This window comes from Symphalangus syndactylus, chromosome 14, assembly GCF_028878055.3.
Source record: "Symphalangus syndactylus isolate Jambi chromosome 14, NHGRI_mSymSyn1-v2.1_pri, whole genome shotgun sequence".
Taxonomy (NCBI): Eukaryota; Metazoa; Chordata; class Mammalia; order Primates; family Hylobatidae; genus Symphalangus; species Symphalangus syndactylus.
The window spans coordinates 56,624,708-56,649,669 of NC_072436.2; the positions used below are offsets into that span (position 1 = coordinate 56,624,708).

The 24,962-nt window shown below is 37.0% G+C and overlaps 1 pseudogene and 1 gene segment (V, D, J or C); both read left to right on the plus strand.

Annotated features, from left to right (window-relative positions):
• The first annotated feature begins 230 nt into the window (after positions 1-230).
• Positions 231-773, plus strand: LOC134732452 (immunoglobulin heavy variable 3-73-like). The segment is given in 2 exon segments: positions 231-366; positions 467-773. Coding segments are annotated over 2 exon segments (348 nt in total).
• Positions 774-13,485: 12,712 nt separating this feature from the next.
• On the plus strand, positions 13,486-14,748 carry LOC129462566 (immunoglobulin heavy variable 3-72-like; annotated as a pseudogene).
• Positions 14,749-24,962: the final 10,214 nt, after the last annotated feature.

Here is a 24,962-nt window from a genome sequence, read left to right on the forward strand (position 1 = left end):
AAATATGTAAAAATGAAATAAGATGATTACTCTAAATGAATATCAAGGCACAATCACATAATATGAACTTAAATTTTCCTGAATGATAGGATTACTACCAATCTCCCCCAGGACACTCTCATCTACTCTGTGCACAGCCTTCTCATCAGGCGTCCCACCCCAGACCTTGTTGTGTAGCAGAAGACATGCAAATAAGACCCCCTTTTTTGCTGATGAAAAGCAGCCCAGCCCTGACCCTGCAGCTCTGGGAGACGAGCTCCAGCCTTGGGATTCCCAACTGTCTCCACTCGGTGATCAGCACTGAATACAGGAGACTCACCATGGAGTTTGGGCTGAGCTGGGTTTTCCTTGTTGCTATTTTAAAAGGTGATTCATGGGGAACTAGAGATACTGAGTGTGAGTGGACATGAGTGGAAACAGTGGATTTGTGTGGCAGTTTCTGACCAGGGTGTCTCTGTGTTTGCAGGTGTCCAGTGTGAGGTGCAGCTGGTGGAGTCTGGGGGAGGCTTGGTACAGCCTGGTGGATCCTTGAGACTCTCCTGTGCAGCTTCTGGATTCACCTTCAGTAGCTCTGCTGTGCACTGGGTCCGCCAGGCTTCTGGGAAAGGACTAGAGTGGGTTGGCTATATTAGAAGCAAAGCTAACAGTTACGCGACAGCATACGCTGCGTCGGTGAAAGGCAGGTTCACCATCTCCAGAGATGATTCAAAGAACACTGCAAATGAACAGTCTGAAAGCCGAGGACACGGCCGTGTATTACTGTACTAGACATACAGGGAGAGGACATACAGTGAGGGGAGGTCAATGTGTCCCTGCAGGGCACGCGAGGCCACCAGGGGGCGCTCGGGACTCACTGAGGACGGGACAGGTCCCAGGAGCAGATGCAGCGGCAGGTTTTCTCTCCTCAGCTGGAGAAGTCAGGTTTGTGTTTTCAGAACTCTGGAGTCTTACAGGTTGTTACATTTTCATACAGTTATTAGTATGTATTTATTATCATTGGCATTTGTTTTAATAATTTTAAACCTTTTATGTAGTGTTATTTTTTAAAACTATTTACTTTCATTTGCGGTTATTCTTCCAGAGTTTCATTAACATCTATTGCCATGAGCAACTACATAGCTATGATAGCATAAATTTACACCTATAGACATAGGTCTAAATACCACAAACCTGTGCATAAAGTATAGTGACTTATATTTAACATTATAATAAGATAATTTTAAAAATATATCCTAAACGATCAAATTTATTGATGAACTAAACATAAATTATTGGAGTAATGCATAATTGATTTCAATAATTTCATATTGTTTATATTAATAAATATCTATTTCTTTACTGAAACATAGTATATTGGTTATTTCAAAATAGCTATGATACATTTCAAATGGCCTTGACGCTAATAATGAAAAGATTTTGAGGTGATTAATATGCTAGTTATATTTAATTATTCCTATTATATTAATATATCAAAACATTGCTTTGTACCTCATAAATAGATACAGTTGTAATTTATCAATTTTCAAGACAATTATTTAATCCAACCTAGGTCATAATCTTTTTTCCCCTGTCCGTGGCTGATTGGATTGTCCTGAGAAACCCATCCACACGCCTGCCTCCTGCAGGCTTCTGAGACGGGCTCCATGGAGGCCAGAAGCAGGCACCCCGTGAGAGTCCACCCCACCTGGAGCCTCCCTCTCCTTGGATTAGGCCATCTCCTCGGGATCGCAGGGCTATTCATTATCCTCACCTCCTTGTTGTACCAAACAAGCAACATCACACTTTAATTCATCACGCTTTGCTTTAATTATCCCCCCAAAAATTAAGGTAATAATTTTAGCAATAAACATCACAACCTACTATGAATAAGTCCTTTCCAACATACTAAGGTTTCTTCTGAGGACTTTACATGTATTACACAGTTTAAATTTCTTTATGAAATGAGATACTAATATCTCTATATTAGAGATTGTTTTTCTAAGTGGTTTCTGACAATTAATTTGTCCAAGGGCCCATATGGATTCTGTTAGAAATCCAGGTTAAAATTTGAAATTTCAGCAGTAATATCTGGAAAAACATTGAGACTATACTTAACTTAGTACAAGTGCTCTCAAATATCCTTATTTCCCTAAAGGTTGTTCTCAGTTATTATTTTACACGTGATATCTATAATTAATACTAATAACACAGGTTAAAATATTATCTCAATTATTTAACCACTTCTGATAATAACAAAATACATATTCCACATATTTTTGACCAGTTTGTTTTCTCTATGAAACGCGTGTTTATTAACTTATTATTATCAGATGTCACCCTTATCTTTCTGATTTCTGGGATTTAATTCTAGCAGGTATTGTTTAGTATATTGTAATAATTCCTATTATATTATTCACATTTTCAGTATGATTTTATTATTATTTGCATTATTTACTGAATTTTAAAATATTTCTAATATTTTTTAATTTTTTATTTTCATGAGATGTAATTTCAATATAAGTAATAATGCATAGATCTGCAATGTACCATTACAGGATTTCTGGCAAATGTAAACACACTTGTCCTCAACAGCCAAGGTTGGATGTACAGGAGGCCCATCCCCCCAGCACAAGTGACCTTCTCTGTGCTTCCAGTCAGCTCCCACATTTAACACAATGTTTTGATTTCTGCCACTGTAGATTCACTGTTCATGTTTTGATTTTCATATAAATGGATTCAAACATTATAGACCCCTTTTCTGGTAAGGGGCTACTTTTGTTATTTTTGACGTTTATTTATGCTATTTCATATGTAAAATTGCATCTGTATATTGTCATTTATTCACTTAACAGACTGCCTCTGATATAAAATCTCAAAGTTTTGATATATATGGAGAAATAGAGAGGGAGAAAGAGAGAGAAATTTTATACTTGAGTCAGCCCATTTAGCAATAAATGACAGTAAGCTGAACCATTTCCCTGTCAATGCACTTTGAATTTGTTTCTGGTTTTTTAACAACAGAAGCAAAGCTGCTGCAAATATTTTTTGTTTTTCTATTTACCTTTTCTCATTTTTATTGAGAAAATATGTGGAAATATGCATCTCTTCATCATAAAAGTAAACTTAACTTGTTCAGCTTTATGGAACTATAATTGACAATAAAATTGTACATATTTGAGGTGCACCACTTGATATTTTGGTATAAATTGTGAAATTTTCACTATGACCAGGGAGTTAGCATGTCTGTTACCTTACAGTTACCATTTTCTTCCTTTAATTTGTTATGTGTGTGTCTGATGAGAGCACCTGAGATCTATCCCTTTACCAGACATCAAGTTTGCAATACAGTGTTGATAGCGATAGTCCCATTGCTTTACATTAGACCTCCAGAACCCATTCAACCTGCACAACTGAAACTTTATGCCCTTGACAAGAATCACTCTATTTCCACCCCTTCCAGCCCTGGGAATCACTTTTCTACTCTCTGCTTCTAAGAATTTGAATATTTTAGATTCCCCATATAAATGAGATAATGCAGCATTTGTCTTTCTGTGTCTGGTTTATTCCACTTATCATAATGTTCTCCAGGCCCATCCATGTTGTTGGAAATGTTATAATTTCCTTATTTTTAGAGGTCACATAATATTCCATTGTATGTGTATACATTTCCTTTATACACCCATTTACCTATGGTCACTAACTTTAAAAAAATTCTAGGCCATTATGAATAATCTTGTAATAAACATATTTTTTACTTACTGATTTTATTTCCTTTGAATACACAGGCAGAAGTGGGATCACCAGATCACATAATAGTTTTGCTTTTAATTTATAAAATAACTTTTACTACCACTCCACTAAATAGTTCCCTTTTCACCAGCTGTCAGCATTTTGTTATCTTTTGTGTCTGTGATAATCCTCACGGTAACTAACGTGAGGTGATAGCTCATTGTGGTTTTGATTTGGATTCCCCTGATGATTAGCAATGTGGAGCACCTTTCCATATCCTGCTGGCCATGCATATGTCTTCCCTTGAATACAATGTCTATGTACAGTTTTGCCCTCTTAAAAATCAGGTTATTTTTTGCTATTGTAGGGGTTCTTTACACATTTAGATAGATCCCTTTGTCAAATATATAGTTTCAAATAATTTATTTGTCTATGATTTTGGTGTCAAATCCAAATAAATCATTTTCCAGATCAATTCCAGAAAGCTTCTTTTTTCTCTATTTTCTTCTATGAGTTTACAATTTTAGAAATCATATTATATCCAAGCCTTGAGTACATTTTTAGGTGATTTTTGTATATGAGATGAGATAAGGTCTCATTTTTTTCTGCATATGGATGCCCAGTTTTTACACCATTTGTTAAAAAGACAATCTTTTCCTCATTGTGTGTCCTCGGAACACAAAATCTGGCAGATACACAAAAGAGGAAAATCTTAGACCAATATTCCTGATGATAGACCTAAAAATCTTCAAGAAAATACTAGCAAATTGAATGTAGCAGCACATTAAAAAGTTATTACATTATGATCCAGTAGATTTTACTCCTTTCATGCAAGGATAGTTCAACATACACAAATCAATAAAGGTGATTCACCACATAAGCAGAATCAAAAGCAAAAACTGTATAATTATCTCAATAGATCCAGAGAAACTTTCAAAGAGGTTCAACATTCTTCATGATAAAAACCCTCAACAGACTAGACATCAAAGAAACAGCTTAAAATGATAAGAGCCATGTATGACAAACCCACAACTGACATCATACTGAAGCAACAAAAGCTCAAATCATTCCCCTTCATAACTGGAACAAAACAAGAATACCCACTCTCACCACTCCTATTCAGCATGGTAGTGGATGTTCTAGCCAGAGAAATCAAACAAGAGAAAGAAATAAAAGGCATCCACACAAGTAAATAAGAATTCAAACTATCTCTTTTTGCTGTTGATAGGATCCTATGCATAGAAAATTCTGTAGGCTCTGCCAAAAGAATCCTAGAATTGGTAAACAACTTTAGTAATGTTTCAGGATACAGAATAAATATACAAAAATCAGTAGCTTTTTTATACACCAACGACATCCAGGCATAGAGAAAAATAAATGACACAATCCCACTTACAACATCTACAAAAAAAAAATACCTAGGAATACAGCTAACAAAGGAGGTGAAAGATCTCTACAAGAAGAACTACAACCTCTCCAGCACATGTTGTTTCCTGACTTTTTAATGATGGCCATTCTAACTGGTGTGAGATGGTATCTCATTGCGGTTTTGATTTGCATTTCTCTGATGGCCAGCTATGATGAGCATTTTTTCATGTGTCTGTTGGCTGCATAAGTGTCTTCTTTTGGGAAATGTCTGTTCATATCCTTTGCCCACTTTTTGATGGGGTTGTTTGTTTTTTTCTTGTAAATTTGTTTGTGTTCATTGTAGATTCTGGACATTAGCCGTTTGTCAGATGAGTAGGTTGCAAACATTTTCTCCCATTCTGTAGGTTGCTTGTTCACTCTGATGGTAGTTTCTTTTGCTGTGCAGAAGCTCTTTAGTTTAATTAGATCCCATTTGTCAATTTTAGCTTGTGTTGCCTTTGCTTTTGGTGTTTTAGACATGAAGTCCTTGCCCATGCCTATGTCCTGAATAGTATTGCCTAGATTTTCTTCTAGGGTTTTTATGGTTTTAGGTCTAACATTTAAGTCTTTAATCCATCTTGAATTAATTTTTGTATAAGGTGTAAGGAAAGGATCCAGTTTCAGCTTTCTACATATGGCTAGCTAGTTTTCCCAGCACCATTTATTAAATAGGGAATCCTTTCCCCATTTCTTGTTTTTGTCAGGTTTGTCAAAGATCAGATAGTTGTAGATATGCGGCATTATTTCTGAGGGCTCTGTTCTGTTCCATTGATCTATATCTCTGTTTTGGTACCAGTACCATGCTGTTTTGGTTACTGTAGCCTTGGAAACAACAGGTAACAACAGGTGCTGGAGAGGATGTGGAGAAATAGGAACACTTTTACACTGTTGGTGGGACTGTAAACTAGTTCAACCATCGTGGAAGTCAGTGTGGTGATTCCTCAGGGATCTAGAACTAGAAATACCATTTTACCCAGCCATTCCATTACTGGGTATATACCAAAAGGATTATAAGTCATGCCGCTATAAAGACACATGCACACGTATGTTTATTGCGGCACTATTCACAATAGCAAAGACTTGGAACCAACCCAAATGTTCAAAAATGATAGACTGGATTAAGAAAATGTGGCACACATACACCATGGAATACTATGCAGCCATAAAAAATGACGAGTTCATGTCCTTTTTGGGGACATGGATGAAGCTGGAAACCATCATTCTCAGCAAACTCTCGCAAGGACAAAAAACCAAACACTGCAGCATGTTTTCACTCATAGGTGAGAATGGAACAATGAGAACACATGGACACAGGAAGGGGAACATCACACACTGGGGCCTGTTGTGGGGTGGGGGGAGGAGGGAGGGATAGCATTAGGAGATATATGTAGTGCTAAATGACAAGTTAATGGGTGCAGCAGACCAACATGGCACATGGATACATATGTAACAAACCTTCACGTTGTGCACATGTACCCTAAAACTGAAAGTATAATAAAAAAACCAATTACAACAAAAATCCTTGATGTCTCTTGAGTAGGTAGAGAACCTATATTTTATCTAAGTAACTTGCTCTAAACTGCAAACCAAAATAAGGTGATTCAATAAAGTATTTTGTAAACTAGTCTTTAGCAAAAAAAAAAAAAAAAAAAAAAAAAAAAAAAAAGCTACAAAACACTGCAGAAAGAAATCAGAAAGTAAACAAATAAATTGAAAAAAAAATTCCATGCTCATGGAATGGAAGAAATAATATTGCAAAAATGGCAATATTATCCTTCAATTTTTACAGATTCAATGTTACTATCAAAATACCAGTTTTATTCTTCTAGAAATATAAGAAAAGTATTCTAAAATTTGTATGCAACCAAAAAAGAACAAAAACAGCCAAAGTAATCCTCAGCCAAAAGAACAATGCCAGGGACATCACACTATTTGACTTTAAACTCTACTATAAAGCCACAGTAACAAAAACTGTTTGGTACTGGTACAAGAATAAACACATAGACCAGTGAAATAGAATAGAAAACTCAGAAAAAAAGCTGCACACCTACAACCATCTGTTTTTTGAGAACCCTGAAAAAAACAAACAAGCAATGGAGAGAAGACAACCTATTCAATAAATGGTGCTGGGATAACTTGCTAGCCATATGCAGAAGATGGGAACTTGACTCCTAACTATCACCATATGAACAAGAAAATTAAACTCAAAATGGATTATAGCTTTAACCAAGACTTCAAACTACAAAAAGCTAGGAAGACAACCTAGCAATACTCTTCTCTGCGTTGGCCTTGGCAAAGAATTACTGGCTCTGAGACCTGTCTCTACACTACTACATAAGAGTGTTTTTCACATCATTTATCAAAATATTGGCCCTGTGAAATTCTCTACTTTTTCTATCTTTTTTTGGTATTATATCTAAAATTTCTGAAGTTTAAAGGGAGTAATAATTTTTCTCATGTGCCAAAGTCTATGCCATAATCCACAGATGCAGGTTAAACTCCAACTCTTTGAATGAAGAAATATCAACAAAATTTTGTGTAATTATACTGTTTTAGATAAACATCCTTCTTCTCTCATATATTTAATTTATTCATTTATTAACAACAGGATGTTTTTATAAATATTTATTTAATACTTTGGTCAAAATCTATTTCCATGTTATTTATTATATTATTCAAAATGTTCCAGCTCTTTGGAAATTGGGAGCTTCTTCCAGTTGCCCCCTTCATCGTTTTGACGTATCCCATTTTTTGTGTGTTTTATTTTTGCCTTTTTAAGTTTTTAAATAATTATATGGGGTACATTTGTGTTACATAAATATATTGCATAGTGGTGAAGTCTGAGTTTTTAAAGTAAGCTCACCAGATAGAGTACCTCGGAACCATTAGTGATTATTGATCTAATTCTCAACTCTTATGAGTCTTCCATGTCTATTATTCTACTCTCTATGTCTATGTGTACCCACTATTCAGCTCCTACTGATAAGTGAGAAAAAGACATATTTGGCTTTCTGTTTATGAGTTGTTCGACTTAAGACAATGACCTCCAGTTCCATCCATATTGCTGCCAGAGATATAATTTCATGTTTTTTTATGATGAAATTATTTTTCATGGTGTATATATTCCACATTCTCTTTATCCAATTATCCATTACTAGACACTTAGGTTAAATCTATATCTTTGTTATTGTAAATAGTGCTGCAATGAACATATGAGTGCAGGCATTTTCTGAAACAATGATTTATTTTCTGGGGTACATATCATGGAGTGGGATTGCTGATTGAATGATAGATCTATTTTAGTTGCTTGAGAAGCCTTTACAATTTTTTTCACATAGGTCGCACTAATTTACATTATCAACAACAGTGTATAAATGAGTTTTCTCTGAATTCTCATCCATATCTATAATTTTTTGACTTCATAATAATAGGCACTTTGACTGATGTAAAGTTGTGTCTCACTGTTGTTTTAATATTAATTTACCTGATGATTAGTGTTGTTCAGCCTTTTATTTCCACATGCTTTTTGGCCATTTGAATATCTTCTTCACAAAATGTCTGTTGATGTCTTTTGCCCACATTTTAATGGTGTAATTTATTTATTTGTTGTTGTTGCTGAGTTGTCTGTGTTCTTGTTAGATTCTAGATGTTATTTATTGCACAGTAATGTAATAAATCTAAAAGTCAGGAAACAACAGGTGCTGGAGAGGATGTGGAGAAATAGGAACACTATTACACTGTTGGTGGGATGGTAAACTAGTTCAACCATTGTGGAAGGCAATGTGGCAATTCCTCAAGGATCTAGAACTAGAAATACCATTTGACCCAGCAATCCCATTACTGGGCATATACCATCCCATTACCGGGTATATACCCAAAGGATTATAAATCATGCTGCCATAAAGACCCATGCACACGTATGTTTATTGCAGCACTACTCACAATAGCAAAGACTTGGAACCAACCCAAATGTCCAAAAATGATAGACTGGATTAAGAAAATGTGGCACATATACACCATGGAATACTATGCAGCCATAAAAGATGATGAGTTCATGTCCTTTGTAGGGACATGGATGAAGTTGGAAGCCATCATTCTCAGCAAACTATTGCAAGGACAAAAAACCAAACACCGCATGTTCTCACTCATAGGTGGGAATTGAACAATGAGAACACATGGACACAGGAAGCAGAACATCACACACTGGGGCCTGTTATGGGGTTAGCGGGGTGGGGAAGGATAGCATTAGAAGAAATACCTAATGTTAAATGATGAGTTAATGGATGCAGCACACCAACATGGCACACATATACATATGCAACAAAGCTGCACGTTGTGCACATGTACCCTAAAACTTAAAGTATAACAAAAAATAAAAATTAAATAAAAATTAAAAAAATCAATTGCAAAAAAACTGTTGAAAGTATAAAAATATGAGGCAATTAAACAACACAATTTTGACCAATCATTGGTTCACCAATAAAATTAAGATATTAATTTTTAAAAACACAAAGAAAAATGAAGCCACAACATACCAAACCCTCTGAGATACAGGAAGAGCAGTACTAAGAGAGAAGCTTATAGTTCTAAATGTCTACTAAAAAATAGAAAGATTATAAACTAGCAATCTATTGATTTACTTCAAGGAACTAGACATTTTGGAGCAAACCAACCCCAGAGCTAGAAGAAAATAAATAAAGATCGTGGCAGATTTCAAAAATATTGAAACAAAAAAGCAAAATATAAGGAATCAACAAAACAAAATGTGGTTATTTTAAAACATGAACACAATTGATAGAACACTAACTAGGTCAACCAGAAAAAAAAAAAAAAAAAACCACACAGAAGATTCAAGTTAGCACAAGCAGAAATGATAAAGGTGGTATTACAACTGACCCAACAGAAATACAAAAGATTATCAAGACATGCTGAATATCTCTATGCTCACAAACTAGAAAATCTAGAGGAAATCAATAAATTTCTGGAAATATTCAACCCTCCCAAACTGAACCAGGAAGGAAAAGAAATCCTAAATACACCAATACGAGTAATCAGATTGAATCAGAAATTGAAAATCTCCCAACCCCAAAAGCCCAGAACCAGATAAATTCAAGGTCTAATTTTACCAAATGTACCATTCTTACTGGAACTATTCCAAAAGATTAAAGAGAAGAGATTCTTTCTCAGCTTTGTCTAAAATACTCGTGTCACCTGATACCAAAATCAGGCAAGGATACAACTACAACAACAAAAAGCTACGGGGAAATGTCCCTAATGAACGTAGATACGAAATAGTAAGCAGAATACTAGCTAGCTGAAACCAACAGCACAATAAAAAGATAATACATCACAACCAACTGGGTTTATTCCAGGGATGCAAAGCTTGTCTAAAATAAACACATCAATAAATATGATTCAACATATAACATAATTAAAAACAGAAAACATAAGACCATCTCAATGAATGCAAAAAAGTCATTCAATAAAATTCAATATCCCTTCATGAAAAATTCCTCAACAAGCTTAGCATCAAAGAAACCTACCTCAAAATAATAAAAGCCACATACAAAAACCAACAAAAAACTCTTAAATAAATCAATAGAACAGGGATCTTCTTAAATTTTGTAAAAACCTATGCAACTGATTTATTCAATATGCTGGACTTGGTAGTGAAGAAATGAATGACTTTAATTAAAAAAAAAAAAGCCACATACGACAAAACAACATTATACAGAATGAGAAAAAGTTGCAAAAATATTCCTGAAGAACATGAAAAAGAATGCACACTTTCACCACTCCTATTCAATATATTAGTGAAAGTCCTAGCCAGAATAATCAGAAAAAAAAAGAAACGTATGTTTCAAGTTCCAAGCTAAGGAATCCAGGAGTGCCGTGCCCAGAGACTTGTTTTTTAATCTATGAATAACATCCAAACCCCCGGCATATCCGTTGGAACACAGGATTTACGGGTGATTGAGGCTCTTTCTTTTGGGTTAAGTGGAAGTTGCTAGGTGGAGGGGGTTAATTAAAATTACTACATAAGCTGCATGCGTTGTGTCAAATGATCATAGTTTTCTTGTCCAGCCTGCTGTTCCTGAACCACACTGTTTGAAAGTCCTCAATAAACTCTACGTCTTGTTCACTGGTTTGGCCTGTTGCACATGATGCCAGTCCTATTGGTGTCAATATTGGTCTGGCATGACATCCAGTCAACCTGGCAAAAGGTCCAAAAATAACCTCATGAGCACCCAGACAATGGAATCTAAAAAGAGGAGACCCCTGCAGAGACCCTGGGCAGGCTCTTAATTTCTACGTGGGGCTCAACAGCTGCTATCCATGATGGATGGGACCCAGTGCATGAGTATGGGGATACCGCCACAATGCCAAAAGTTCTGGAAAAACTGCCTCAGTGGGTGCATCTTACAAAGTGAAAGTCAGATGCCCAAGCTGTGGCATTTTCAGGTGGGTGGTTCCTCCTGACTCCACTCTGAGCAGCCACTGAGACAGTGCTCACTGTGTAGGCTACAGTGTGTCAGTCACAAGAAAAGCTACTCCTAGAAAAACATGCCAGACTAGCTCAGACTAATCAGAGACCTTTCTGTCCTGCCTGTGGAAGCAGAATGGCAAACTGGGGACCGCGGCTTGTGGAGCGGCACATTTGAAGGATTTCTGGCCATCACACGAATCAGTTAGGGCTGTGATGACTAAATTATCATGGGACCCTAAGGCCTGGTTCCCATGAAGAGCTCCAGGGGGAGGAGGATGAAGTTTGGGGTAAGTCCATGGGGGTTCCTGTCCTCTCTACACATCTGGTAGCTACCACCAAGGTAAAAATGGGCCAACTGCACCAGCAGAGGCGAGTCCCAGAAGACGTTTCCCACCTGAAATAAGGAAGCACACCACAATGTGGGATCCCACCACTGTGGAATTGCTGACACTTAGAAGAGAGAGTTGATCACAGGGTGGCTTCTTCATCTGTGAGGCATGCAGGAGGAGGGCATTATACTCCCTGAACTCAAGATTATTAAAGTGGGCCTGGCGCAGTGGCTCACGCTTGTAATCCCAGCACTTTGGGAGGCCGAGGCGGGCAGATCACGAGGTCAGGAGATCGAGACCATGGTGAAACCCCATCTCTACTAAAAATACAAAAAAATTAGCTGGGTGTGGTGGCGGGCGCCTGTAGTCCCAGCTACTCGGAGAGGCTGAGGCAGGAGAATGGCGTGAACCCGGGAGGCGGAGGTTGCAGTGAGCCGAGATTGCGCCACTGCACTCCAGCCTGGGCAACAGAGCGAGACTCCATCCCCCCCCCAAAAAAAAAAAAAAAAGATTATTAAAGTGACATCCATCAAAAACCATCTGGGCCTGAGGCAGCACCTCGATGGTGTCAGTCATGGAGATTGGACCATCCCTCTCCTTAGATGGGTGATTGCAGACTGCAAGGGACCCTGGTGAAATGAGGGAGATGTCCGCTTTCTTAGTGTGTTCTCGCATTGCAAGAAATACCTGAAACTGAGTAATTCATATAGAAAATAGGTTTAATTTACTCATGATTCTACCGGCTGTACGGGAAGCATGACGATAGAATCTGTTCAGCTTCTGGGGAGGCCTCAGGAAATTTACAATGATAGTGAAAGGCAAAAGGGGAGCAGCCACTTTATATGGTGGGAGCAGGAGCAAAGAAAGAGTGAGGGTGGAGGTGCTACACAGTGTTAAACAACCGAATCTCATGCAAACTCATTTACTATCATAGCAAGGGGATGGTGCTAACCATTATTCATAAATCCGCACCCATGGTACAACCAGCAGGCCCTGCCTCAAACATTAGGGAAGCAAAATCACATACAGTTGTTATGACAGGTGGGACATCCTGAAAACCTCACTAGACATGTCCCACATCGCCCTGGAGCTGTCTCAGGGGAGCAGTCTCCTCCAGTGTTTAGAGGCACAGGCACAGATAATAGGGCTGACACTGTCCAGATGTGTCATATTCAACACATTGCACAACTGCTCTGTTCTGTATGTAATTTATCTTCTTTAAACTGTAACTTGACACTTCAATTAAATATATTCTGCAAATATGTAAAAATAAGATGATTGCTAAATGATTATCAAGGCATAATCACATAATCTGAAGTTATACTTTCCTGAGAGATAGGATTACCGCCCATATTTTCCAGGACACTCTCATCCGCTCTGGACACTTCCCTGTCCTCAGGCGTCCCATCCCAGAGCTTGCTATATAGTAGGAGACATGCAAATAGGGTCCTCCCTCTGCTGATGAAAACCAGCCCAGCCCTGACCCTGCAGCTCTGAAAGCAGAGCCCCAGCCCTGGGATTTTCAGGTGTTTTCATTTGTTGATCAGCACTAAACACAGAAGACTCATTATGGAGTTTGGGCTGATCTGAGTTTTCCTTGTTGCTATTTTAAAAGGTGAGATTCATGGGGAACTAGAGATGTTGAGTTTGAGTGGACACGAGTGAGAGAAACAGTGGATTTGTGTGGCAGTTTCTGACCAGGGTGTCTCTATGTTTGCAGGTGTCCAGTGTGAGGTGCAGCTGTTGGAGTCTGGGGGAGGCTTGGTCCAGCCTGGGGGGTCCCTGAGATTCTCCTGTGCAGCCTCTGGCTTCACCTTCAGTGACTACTACCTGGGCTGGTTCTGCCAAGCTCCAGGGAAGGGGCTGGAGTGGGTTGGCCGTATTAGAAAAAAAGCTAACAGTTACACCACAGAATACGCCGCGTCTGTGAAAGGCAGATTCACCATCTCAAGAGATGATTCAAAGAACACACTGTATCTGCAAATGAACAGCCTGAAAACCGAGGACACGGCCGTGTATTACTGTGGTAGAGAAACAGCGAGGGGAGGTCAATGTGAGCCCAGACACAAACCTCCCTGCAGGGGCGCGCGGGGCCACCAGGGGGCGTGCGGGAACCACCGAGGACAGGACAGGTCCCAGGAGCAGGTGCTGGGGGAGGTGTCCTTTCTCAGCTGCAGGAGGCTAGTTTGTTTTTGCAGGACTCTGGAGCCTTATGGGGTTGCAATATTTTGTACCAGATAAGCACAAAACACTTAATTTCATTATGCTTTGCTTTAGTTTTTCAAAACAACATAAAGGTAATCATTTTCCCAACAAACATGATACAGCCTACTACATATGAGATGCTTCTTATGTTCCAAGGTTTCTTTTCAGGACTTACTATGGATTACATATTTTCAATTTTTTTCTGACATGGAATGCCAATGCCTCCGGATTGCAGATTATTTTTTCAATTTATCCCTTAAAAATAATTTTTCCAAAGCCCCACTCAAAACCAGGGTATTATTAGAACTTTGTGGTGTAAGCATTGGACCAGCATTGAGAATACATTCAATTTGGTTCACGTGCTCTCAAATATCCTTTTTTATTTAAAAGTTGTTCTCAGTTGTAATACCACACAAAATATTAACAATTTATAATATTGACACAGGTTAAATATCGTATAATTTAATGACATTTGATTGGAAAAAACTACGTTTCATCTGTCTTGACTATTTTTTCTTCTCTGTGAAATGTATGCTAATTAATTACTAAGTTTCTGGTGTTACTGTTATCTTTTCTTATTGCTAGGATTTAATTTTAGGAGGTATACTGAAATACATTTTATTAATTCATATAATAATGTTCATATTTTGGATAGGGTTTTAATATTCACTGTATTATTTACTGAATTTTAAACTATTCTACACTTTTTAATTTTTTCTTTTTATGAGATAAAATGTACATGTAAGAAAAAATTTATAGATCCAAAATGCGTCACTAGAGAGTTTCTGGCAAATGTGAATACGCTTGTCCCAAACACCTAAGGTAGCCTGAAGAGCAAGTCCATACCCCCAAAATGTGTCTTTCTCTGTGCCTGCGGTCAAACCCTGCATGGGGAAATGTTTTGATTTCTGACGCCATAGATGCATTATTTTCTGTTTTGAGCTTTATATAGATGGAATCAAACAGTATAGACCTTTTTTTGGTAAGGGGCTACTTTGCTATTTTTTAGGTTAATTCATGCTATTTAATGTATGAAATTAGATCAACATAGTGTCGTTTATTCAATTAATGGGCTGACTCTGATATGAAACCTCAAAGTTTTCATGTATATATGGAGAGAGAGAGAGGGAGGAAGGACAGAGATTTTATATCTGACACAGTCCATTAAGTAAATATATGACAATATATTGATCTATTTTTTTGTTGATGGACTTTGTATTTGTTTCCAGTATATGAATATTATAAGCAAAGCTATTACAAATACCTTAGTGAAAGTTTTTCTACCTATGTTGTCTCAATTTTGTTGAGAAAATATGTATTGTAAGAGTAAGTTTAATTTTTTTCAGTTTTATTGAGGTAGAAATAAAATATATTTTAAAATGTATAGGTTTAAGGTGCACCACTTGTTGTTTTGATAGTATTAGTCCATTCTCACACTGCTATAAAAAATGCCTGAGACTGAGTAATTTGAAAAAAAAAATATATTTAATTGGCTCACGGTTCTGCAGGCTGTAAAGGAAGTGCAGTGGCTTCTCCTTCTGGGGAGACAGGAAAGTTAGGGTCATGGCAGAAGACAAAGGGGAGCAGGCACATCACATGGCCAGAGCAGGAGCCACAGGACGCGGGTCGGGGTGTGGGGGGTACTACACACTGTTAGACAACTATATCCTGTGAGAACTCACGCACATTCGTGAGAACAGCACCAGGAGTCGGTGGCAAACCACTCACGAAAGGCCCACCCCATGACCCAGTCATCTCCCACCAGGTCCCACCCCAGGACTGAGGATTATAACATAACATGAGATTTGGTCCAGGACACAGATCCAAACCACATCATATACCCATTGTGGAATGCTCATCATGGTTAAGGTAATTTGTATATTCATCTTCTCACAGAGCTACCATTTTTTGTTTGATTTTTGAGACGGAGTATTGCTCTTGTCGTCCAGGCTGGAGTTCAATGGCACCATCTCAGCTCACTGCAACCTCCAACTCCTGGGTTCAAGCGATTCTCCTGCCTCAGCTTCCCGAGTAGCTGGGATTACAGGTGCCCAACACCATACCCAGCTATTTTTTTTTTTTTTTGTACTTTTGGCAGAGACAGAGTTTCACCACGTTGGCCAGGCTGGCCTCGAACACCTGACCTCAAGAGATCTGTCGGCCTCGGCCTCCCAAAGTGCTGGGATTACAGACGTGAGCCACCGCACCCAGCCCATTTTATTATTTTAAAAATGTACTGGGTGTGAGTGTGTGCATGTGTTTGTGTGTCTCATTAGAACACCTAAGATCTACCCTTTTAGCAAAAATCACTTTTACAGTACAGTATTAAACACAGGAAAATTGGTGTACATTAGATCTCCAGAATTCATTCACCCTGCACAACTGAAACTGTCTCCTTTAACCAACATCACCCGATTTCCCTCTCCTCCCAGGTCCTGGGACCCACTAGTCTACCCTCTGCTTTCAAGAGCTTGGATGTGTTAGATCCCACACGTAAATGAGATCAGGCAGCATGTGTCTTTCTGCATCTGGCTTATTCCACTTAGCATCATGTCCTCCAGGCCCATCCGTGTTGTTGCAAATGCCAGAATTTCCTTCTTTTCAAAGCTAAATAAAATTCAGTTTTATGTGGACACATTTTCTTTAAACATTCATTAATCTATGGTCATTAAACTCTTTCCCAAATCTACACTATTATAAATAATCTGGCAGTGAACGTATGTTTAACATAATAATTTTATTTCATTTGAATATATAACAAGAAGTGGGATCACCAGATCGTATGATAACTTTATTTTTCAATTTATTGATTAACCAATCCTACCACACCATATAATGATTTCCTTTCCCCACATTCTTGCAAACACTTGTTATATTTTGTCTTGCTGATAATAGTCATTTTAAGTGGTTTGAGGTGATATTTCAATGTGTTTTAGATTTGAACTTCTCTGAAAATTAGTAATGTTGAGAACCTTTTTAGGCTCTCTTTTTCATGAGTGTGTTAGCTGAAAAAAAAAGTCTAACCAGGTTTTTTCTCTTTTATCAGGTCGTTCGTAATTTGCACATAGTTTTTTTTTTCCTGTGCTTTTGGTATTAAATTCAAACAAACTATTTCTGAATCAATGACAGGAAGTTTTTCCATGTTGTCTATGAGTTGGTGGTTTCAAGTTATGTCCATTTTTAGTTGATTTTTTACATGGTGTGAGAGAAGATCTAATTTTATTTCTTTTGTGCATGGATGTCCAGTTATCCATCATTTATTGAGGAGACTGTCTTTCTTCACTGTGTCTTCTTGGCATACAAAATCAGAAAGACACATAATTAAAAAAAGAAAATATCAGATGAATATTCCTGATGAACACAGACCTAAAAGTTCTCAACAAAATACTGGCAAATAGAATCCAGAAGCATTTAAAATATAATACATCATGATCAAGTGGGTTTTACCCTGGGATGCAAGGTTCATTCAACATCTGCAAATCAATAACTGTGATTCATTGTGTAAGCAGAATAAAAGCAAAAACCATATGTTATCTCAATAGATGCTGAAAAAGCTTTTGATATGATCCAACACTCACCCATAATAAAAGCTCTTAGCAGACTAGGCATCAAAAAACATACCTCAAAATAATAAGAGCCATCTATGACAAAACCACAGTCAACATTATACTGAGTGAGCAAAAGCTCAAACCCCGTGAGAATTGAAACAAGACAAAGATGCCCTTTCACCACTCCTATTGAACATAGCACTGAAAATCCTAGTCAGGGCAACCAGGCAATAGCAAAAATAAAAGGCAGCCGATATGGTTTGTACTAGTGCCCCCACTCAAATTTCATTTCAAATTGTAATTCCCAGGGTTGGGGGTGGGGCCTGGTGAAAGGTGATTCTATCATGAGGATGGGTCTCCATCTCTTGTGCTGTTCTCGTGATAGTCCTCAGAACATCTAAAAGAAGAGGAAAGACCATAGTTTAGTAATGCCTGCTTTGTATAGATGTAATTGGTTACTCAACATAAAGAAAAAAATTTCCAAAACATTTTTCTTGTTTCCTATGCCTTTGAATACTAGAATTGATATAATAAATTATTTAAGTGAATAGAATTAAAGAAAAGAAATTTCAAAACTTTCCATACAAGTCATCTTAATTTTCTTTGAAGAGGATAGTATGCAAACTGATGCTGAAAAACCACTGTGGCTTCTTTGAAGAATCATTTTAGTTCACTTGGGAGCTTTATCATCAATACCTATAGTTATTTCTATTAATCTTGTTTTTCTTGTAAATTTGAATTTAATCATTGATAACATCCTTTACATGCTATACCACCAACCCACCATTTCCTGAAATATGATATAAACTCAGGGAAAAGGCAATGTCACGTAAATTCATATACACATATAGGCACAAAGTATAAACATTTGCATATGCATATTTTCAAAAGGTTGAATCAATAAAAATCTTTGCACTCATAATACTGGAGCAAGTTATTACAAATCTTTTTTTTTAAGTGGCTTTATTGAGGGCATGTACCATCATGAGTGAACCATCAAGGATCCCATAAATCTTTATCAGGAATGTTGCTGAGGTTATTAAATATTCTAAAACAAGATGAAATGCAATGTAATAGAAAAGTAATGTAAAATAATACTCTAAATATAATCCACATGATCCAAATATAAAGTGTAGCATTGAATTGTGGTCTTCTAGCCATAAAAATGAAAAAAAAAAAAAACTTCTTTTGATGAGTATGTGCAAATGGTTCTGAGTGTTTGTCCTTCACATAAGATTCCAGAACAATGGCTTTCAGTGAAAGTTATTACAATAGGCTATTAATTAAACTCTATAGGAAACAAATGCTCACACCCTTCTTTTTTCCCTTGGGGAATAAAAGATCTTTTAAAGAAGACTGCTCAGATTTTAAAGGAAAATTTTACACACATTGACTTCATTAATGATTCTGTGGAAAGCTTTGGTTTTCCTAAGTAAATATACCATTACATATTTGTGAAATGGAAAACCATCTTCATAAGAGTTTGACCACCTTCACCAGATGCTTTTTCTAATAAGGCTTTGCTATTAATAAATGAACAAAGTAACTTAATTAGCTTTTATATTGAAAAGTATACAGAGTAAATTAACTGTTCTTGTTCAGCTACACAGACAGTGAACAGCCAATAGAAAGTAAATACTCTTTTGTGTTTTGTTTTTGTTTTTGTTTTTGTTCGAGACTGAGTTTCACTCTTGTTGCCCAGGCTGGAGTGCAACAGCATGATTTTGGCTCACCACAACCTCCACCTCCCAAGTTCAAGAGATTCTCCTGCCTCAGCCTCCTGAGTAGCTGAGATTACTATTTGGTTGTAAAAGCACTTGCAGGCCAGGGTGGTGGCTCACACCTGTAATCCCAGCACTTTGGGAGGCTGAGATGGGCGGATCACAAGGTCAAGAGATCAAGACCATACTGGCCTAGGTGGTGAAACCCCTGTCTCTACTAAAAATACAAAAATTCTCTGGGCGCGGTGGCACACACCTGTAGTCCCAGCTACTTGTGAGGCTGAGGCAGGAGAACTACTTGAACCCGGGAGGCAGAGGTCGCAGTGAGCCAAGATCGTGCCACTGCCCTCCAGCCTGGTGAAAGAGTGAGACTTCGTTTTAAAAATAAATAAATAAATAAAATAAAAGCATTTGCTTTTTATTTATTTATACTAGATTGTTCTAATACTAATTCTAGTATTTATTTTTTATTTATAAATAAATATATTAATTAAATTAAATAAAAGCATTTGCCCCACCAAACAGGGTCCACTTGGTAGATCATTTCTGTAATCCCTAAACTTTGAGAGGCTGAGGGGGGAGAATGGCCTCAGGCCAGAAGTTTGAGAACAGCTTGTGTAACATAGTGAGAGCCTATTTCTACAAAAAATCCAAAAAATTAGCTGGGTGTGGTGTCTTGAACCTGTAGTCTTAGCTGCTCTAGAGGCAAAGGCAGGAGGATTGCTTGAACCCAGGAGTTCAAGGTTGCAGTGAGCCATGATCCTGCCACTGAATTCCAGCCTGGGAGACAGAGTGAGACCCTGTTTCAAAACATAATAAAATAACATTTAAAATAAAATAAAAGCATCACTTGCTCCTATATATTCTTATGAATAACTTATAGGGTGTTTTGTGATACACAGAAAAAGATTCACTTCAGTCAATTTGGATGAATTAGGCAAGAAAAGATACTATACAAATCATTAATGTAACTATATACTCGATAATAATTCTTTGATGTTTTAAATACACATAAAGTGTGAATTCTCAGATTGATTTTAATACCATTTTAAGTCATCAACCATAATTCTAAATCTCTGGACTACTTTTGGAGCCTTAGCACAAAAATATTTTCACTTTATCAGAAAGGAGTTTATAGAAGGGCCTAAATACAAAGATCAGATTCAGACTGTAGCTTTCCAAAGTTTCAGTAGTTAAATTCAGATGAACTAGGTGCAATTACAGCCTTTGTTTCTCAAATGTGGAGACATGGGAGAATTCCAATAGGAACTTCAGAGACCAATTCTGATGTTCTCTGTGGTGGGGGTGGGGTAGGCTGTTTCCATGGTAGCCACACCAGTAAGCTTCCTGTGCTGGGAAGTAGCTCCTGTATGTCTGGACCTTGGAGAGTATGCCAAAATAATTACTAAACATTCAAGGCTTTCTCATTAGAGGGATGGATATTAAAAGCATTAGTCTATCCAGCCCCACAGAGAAATAATTGAAAATCGTATTAAAGTCCCTGAAGACATACATTTATGTGTTTTTAAAATGAACATACAACAATTGTAGAATTGTGTGAAATGTTCAGCATTCAAACTCTTCAACAGTTACGTCATGATGATTGAAGTAAATTTTACCTCATTACCAAGAAATCAATGTGTTATTACACCATTGCCAAAAAAGTACTAATCCACATTTTCTTCTCACTTTTCACTTTTTCAGGTATGCTATTTTTGTTTCTAATTTTTACTAAAAAAAATAAACTTTTAAAGTTTCCAACCAGGCATTCTCCCAAAATGAAGAATGGATAGATTGATATCTTAGCAAAATGAATAAGCATAGAAATAAATAACTGATTGAAGTAAGAATAAGAGGGGAAAAGTGTGTACCTTTTTAATGTGACCTATGGTTTGCCTTATTAATGTCAGATTGATTTTTTGAAAAAAATAGTTGATGGCATGCCAAGACCAGCTTGTTGATGGAGACCCTAACCCAGTGGCACTGGAGGAATTAAAGACACACACACAGAAATATAGAGTGTGGAGTGGGAAAATCAGGGGGCCGACAGCCTTCAGAGCTGAGAGCCCCAAACAGAGATTTACCCACATATTTATTGACAGTAAGCCAGTGATAAGCGTTGTTTCTATAGATTTACTAAAAGTATTCCTTACAGGAAACAAAGGGATGGGTGAAACAAAGGGATGGGCTCTGGCTAGTTATCTGCAGCAGGAACATGTCCTTAAGGCACAGATTGCTCATGCTGTTGTTCATGGCTTAAGAATGCTTTTGAGCGGTTCTCCACCCTGGGTGGGCCAGGTGTTCCTTGCCCTCATTCCAGTAAACCCACAACCTTCCAGTGTGGGCGTTATGGCCATCACAAAAATGTCACAGTGCTGCAGAGATTTTATTTATGGCCAGTTTTGGGGCTACTTTATGGCCAGATTTGGGGGCCTGTTCCCCAAAAATGGCATTTCAACCATGATCTCAAAGCAAGTATGGCAATTTTCAAACATTTTTGCTTTCAGGAGTCTTCCAAAATAAGAAAAGCCACACTATGCCTCTTCCTAGTGTAATAAACTCATATCCACCAGTAATACTTCAGAAAGAAATGCAGAACTGTACATTAGTAGAACCACAACGAGGCAAGGCTATATTTTTAAAAATCTCACAAGGACTTAGCAACCAGATGAGTAGTAAGAACATTACCCTTCAAAATATGTCAGTTTTTCAATAATGATGTTCTAGAGTAAAACATCTGGTCAATCCTTAACTTGTACAACAAATGCCCTTCCTTTCTAACAGTACATATACACACATTCTTATATATTTTAGCCAAAAAAATAAAACTGTATTATTCAGCTTAATCACCTACACCTATTCATCAAATTTGTCACTAAATGACTTGTGATTATTTCCAAATATAAATCCACTCTCACAGAAAAAGAAATTGCTGCCATCAAGTATACTCAAAAGCATATTTACTGTCCTGAAGGAAAATTTATAAAGAGTTCTTAAAATATATTGAAAAAAGAACATAAAAGCAAAAATGTATGGCTTTTCAAGCCTCCTACTTTGAAAAGGACAACTACTCTTTAGATTATCAACGTAGAGATAATCTAAGCTATGAATCTCACATACCTAAGCTAGAAAGTGCCTTCACAGACACACACATGCACACACACACACACACACACACATTCACATGCATGAAAAAAGAAAAACTGGTTAACAGGATTTCTTTAAAAAGATACAACAAGTACAAACCAAGAGGAGGACTGATATATCTGACTACATTAAAATTAATAATTTCTGTTCATCAGAATATATCACAGAAGAATAGAAATACTGCAGGGAGCAGGGGCTTATGCCTGTAATCCTAGCACTTTGGGAGGCCAAGGCCGACTGATTTCTGGAGGTCAGGAGATCAAGACCAAAGTAGCCAACATGGTAAAACCCCATCTCTACTAAAAACACAAAAAATTAGCCTAGCATGGTAGTGAATGCCCTTAATCCCAGCTACTCAGGAGACTGAGGCACAAGAATTGCTTGAACCCAAGAGGTGGAAGTTTCAGTGAGTCAAGATCATGCCACTGCATTCCAGCCTGGGTGACAATGCAAGACTCTATCTCCAAAAGAAAAGAAAAAGAATAGAAATACATGCCATGGATAGGAGAGATATCTGCAATGCACGTAACTTTGATAAGGATTAAGTTCCAATATATCTAAAGTTATCCCCTCAACAGTAAAAAAGAGAGAGGACAATAATAGACTTTTTACAGAAGAAACACAAACATTTCACAACCTCATTCATACCTTGGGAGATGAAAATTAAGATCATGAGATACCATTTCACATCCACCAGATGGGTAAAATTTAAATGTTTGTCAATACAAATTGTCACGGATGTGAGGGGCAATCAGAAAACCCAGGCTAAGTTGCAATCAGGTAAAATCGGATAAAACTACTTTGGAAAGGAATTTGGTATTATTTAACAAATTTGAATCTTCACACACATTAATACCCAGGAATTCTACTTCTATATATATACACTAGAGAAATTACTGAACATATTTATCAGGATACACCATTAACACTGTTTACACAAGCACAATTTGGGAGAGCAAAATAACTGGAAATGATTCAAATACTATCAATAGCAGAAAGTATCAAAAATTGGGTTATAGAAAGGAACATAATATTAAGGAAAAACAAGAGGTAGAAGAATACGTGCAAAATTATTAGATTTCTATAAGTAAAAGAACATTCAAAGCTAAACATGCACATTGCATATGGGAAAGTATTTTGAAGAAGAAACCTTTTGAAAGCTAGGCTCTGATAAGCTGACTTGTAGACTATTAGTTCACAGACTCACAGAATCAGAGTCTTGGAGTTTGAGAAAGATATAGGAGATATATTATGGTTCAGCCACAAGGAATCCCTCCTACACCTACACAAACTTTCTCTAAGCAAATGCTATGTAGTCACCACTAGAATGCCGCATGAGATAAGGTTCTTGCCATCACATCAGGCTGCTCATTTCACTTTTGGTCCATTTTAATTAGCAAAATACTGATCCTCAAGATGACTCAATTTAGACTTCACTATAACTTGCGTTTCTTCTTTAGTAGTCTAGATTTATATAGAATATTTCTCTTTTGTTCCTCATGTGACCATGTTTTCGGCACTTAAAAACAGTTATCCTTTCTTCCTAAATCTTCCATCTATCCATGAAATATTATCAATTATTTTAAATATATGTTATGCTGCCTGAACTTTCTCAGGTATATTAAAGTCCTTTCTGAAGCATGGCACCCCAAAATGAACACAATACCCCAAATGGCATCTAAATATTTCACACTCTTGCCTTTGCCATTGCCTCAATAACTAACACGTATTTTAATATTCACATTTAGTGCTTCAAGACTCTCCTTATTTATGATAACCTTTTATAATCAGATGTTTTGTTTTGTTTTTATATCAGTAGTACGCAAGCTTTCTCTTTAACATTAATATTGTAAGATTGGTCCCATAAAGGAATTGCAAGAATAACTTTAAGTACATTCGTATTTCAACTGTTCTAAAGATAGCATCTGGATTAACATGAAAATCTCATAAGGCCAAAAGGCAACATCTGATTTTTAAAAATAAAATGGCCTATTTCTCATGTTAAATTTACTGAGAGCTAATCAATATAAAAATGCATTCAATTCCCTCACACTCTCAGTTAGTGTTTTGAATCCAACTGACATTGAGAGGCTCATCTTTAATGTTCAATTTTGTATAAAATCCCTCTTTGAATGTTAGCGTTCATTACATCATTTAATTGTATAAAAACAGTAAAAAATGTTTGGGGAGGGAAAATAGAACTTGTAGTTTGAAATGGTAGAAGTTTACCATTGATGGTGGCTAGCCTGAATAACAATTTGTGTCCACTCTGAATAACAAATTGTGTTGAACATCAGCATAATAGGCAGACCATATTGTATCAACCAAGTCACTGGAAAAGGAAGCAGATCTTTACAAGTGAAGTCTCAGTTCAATAATAGCAGAAATGAGAGTCTAGTCTTTTAAGAGT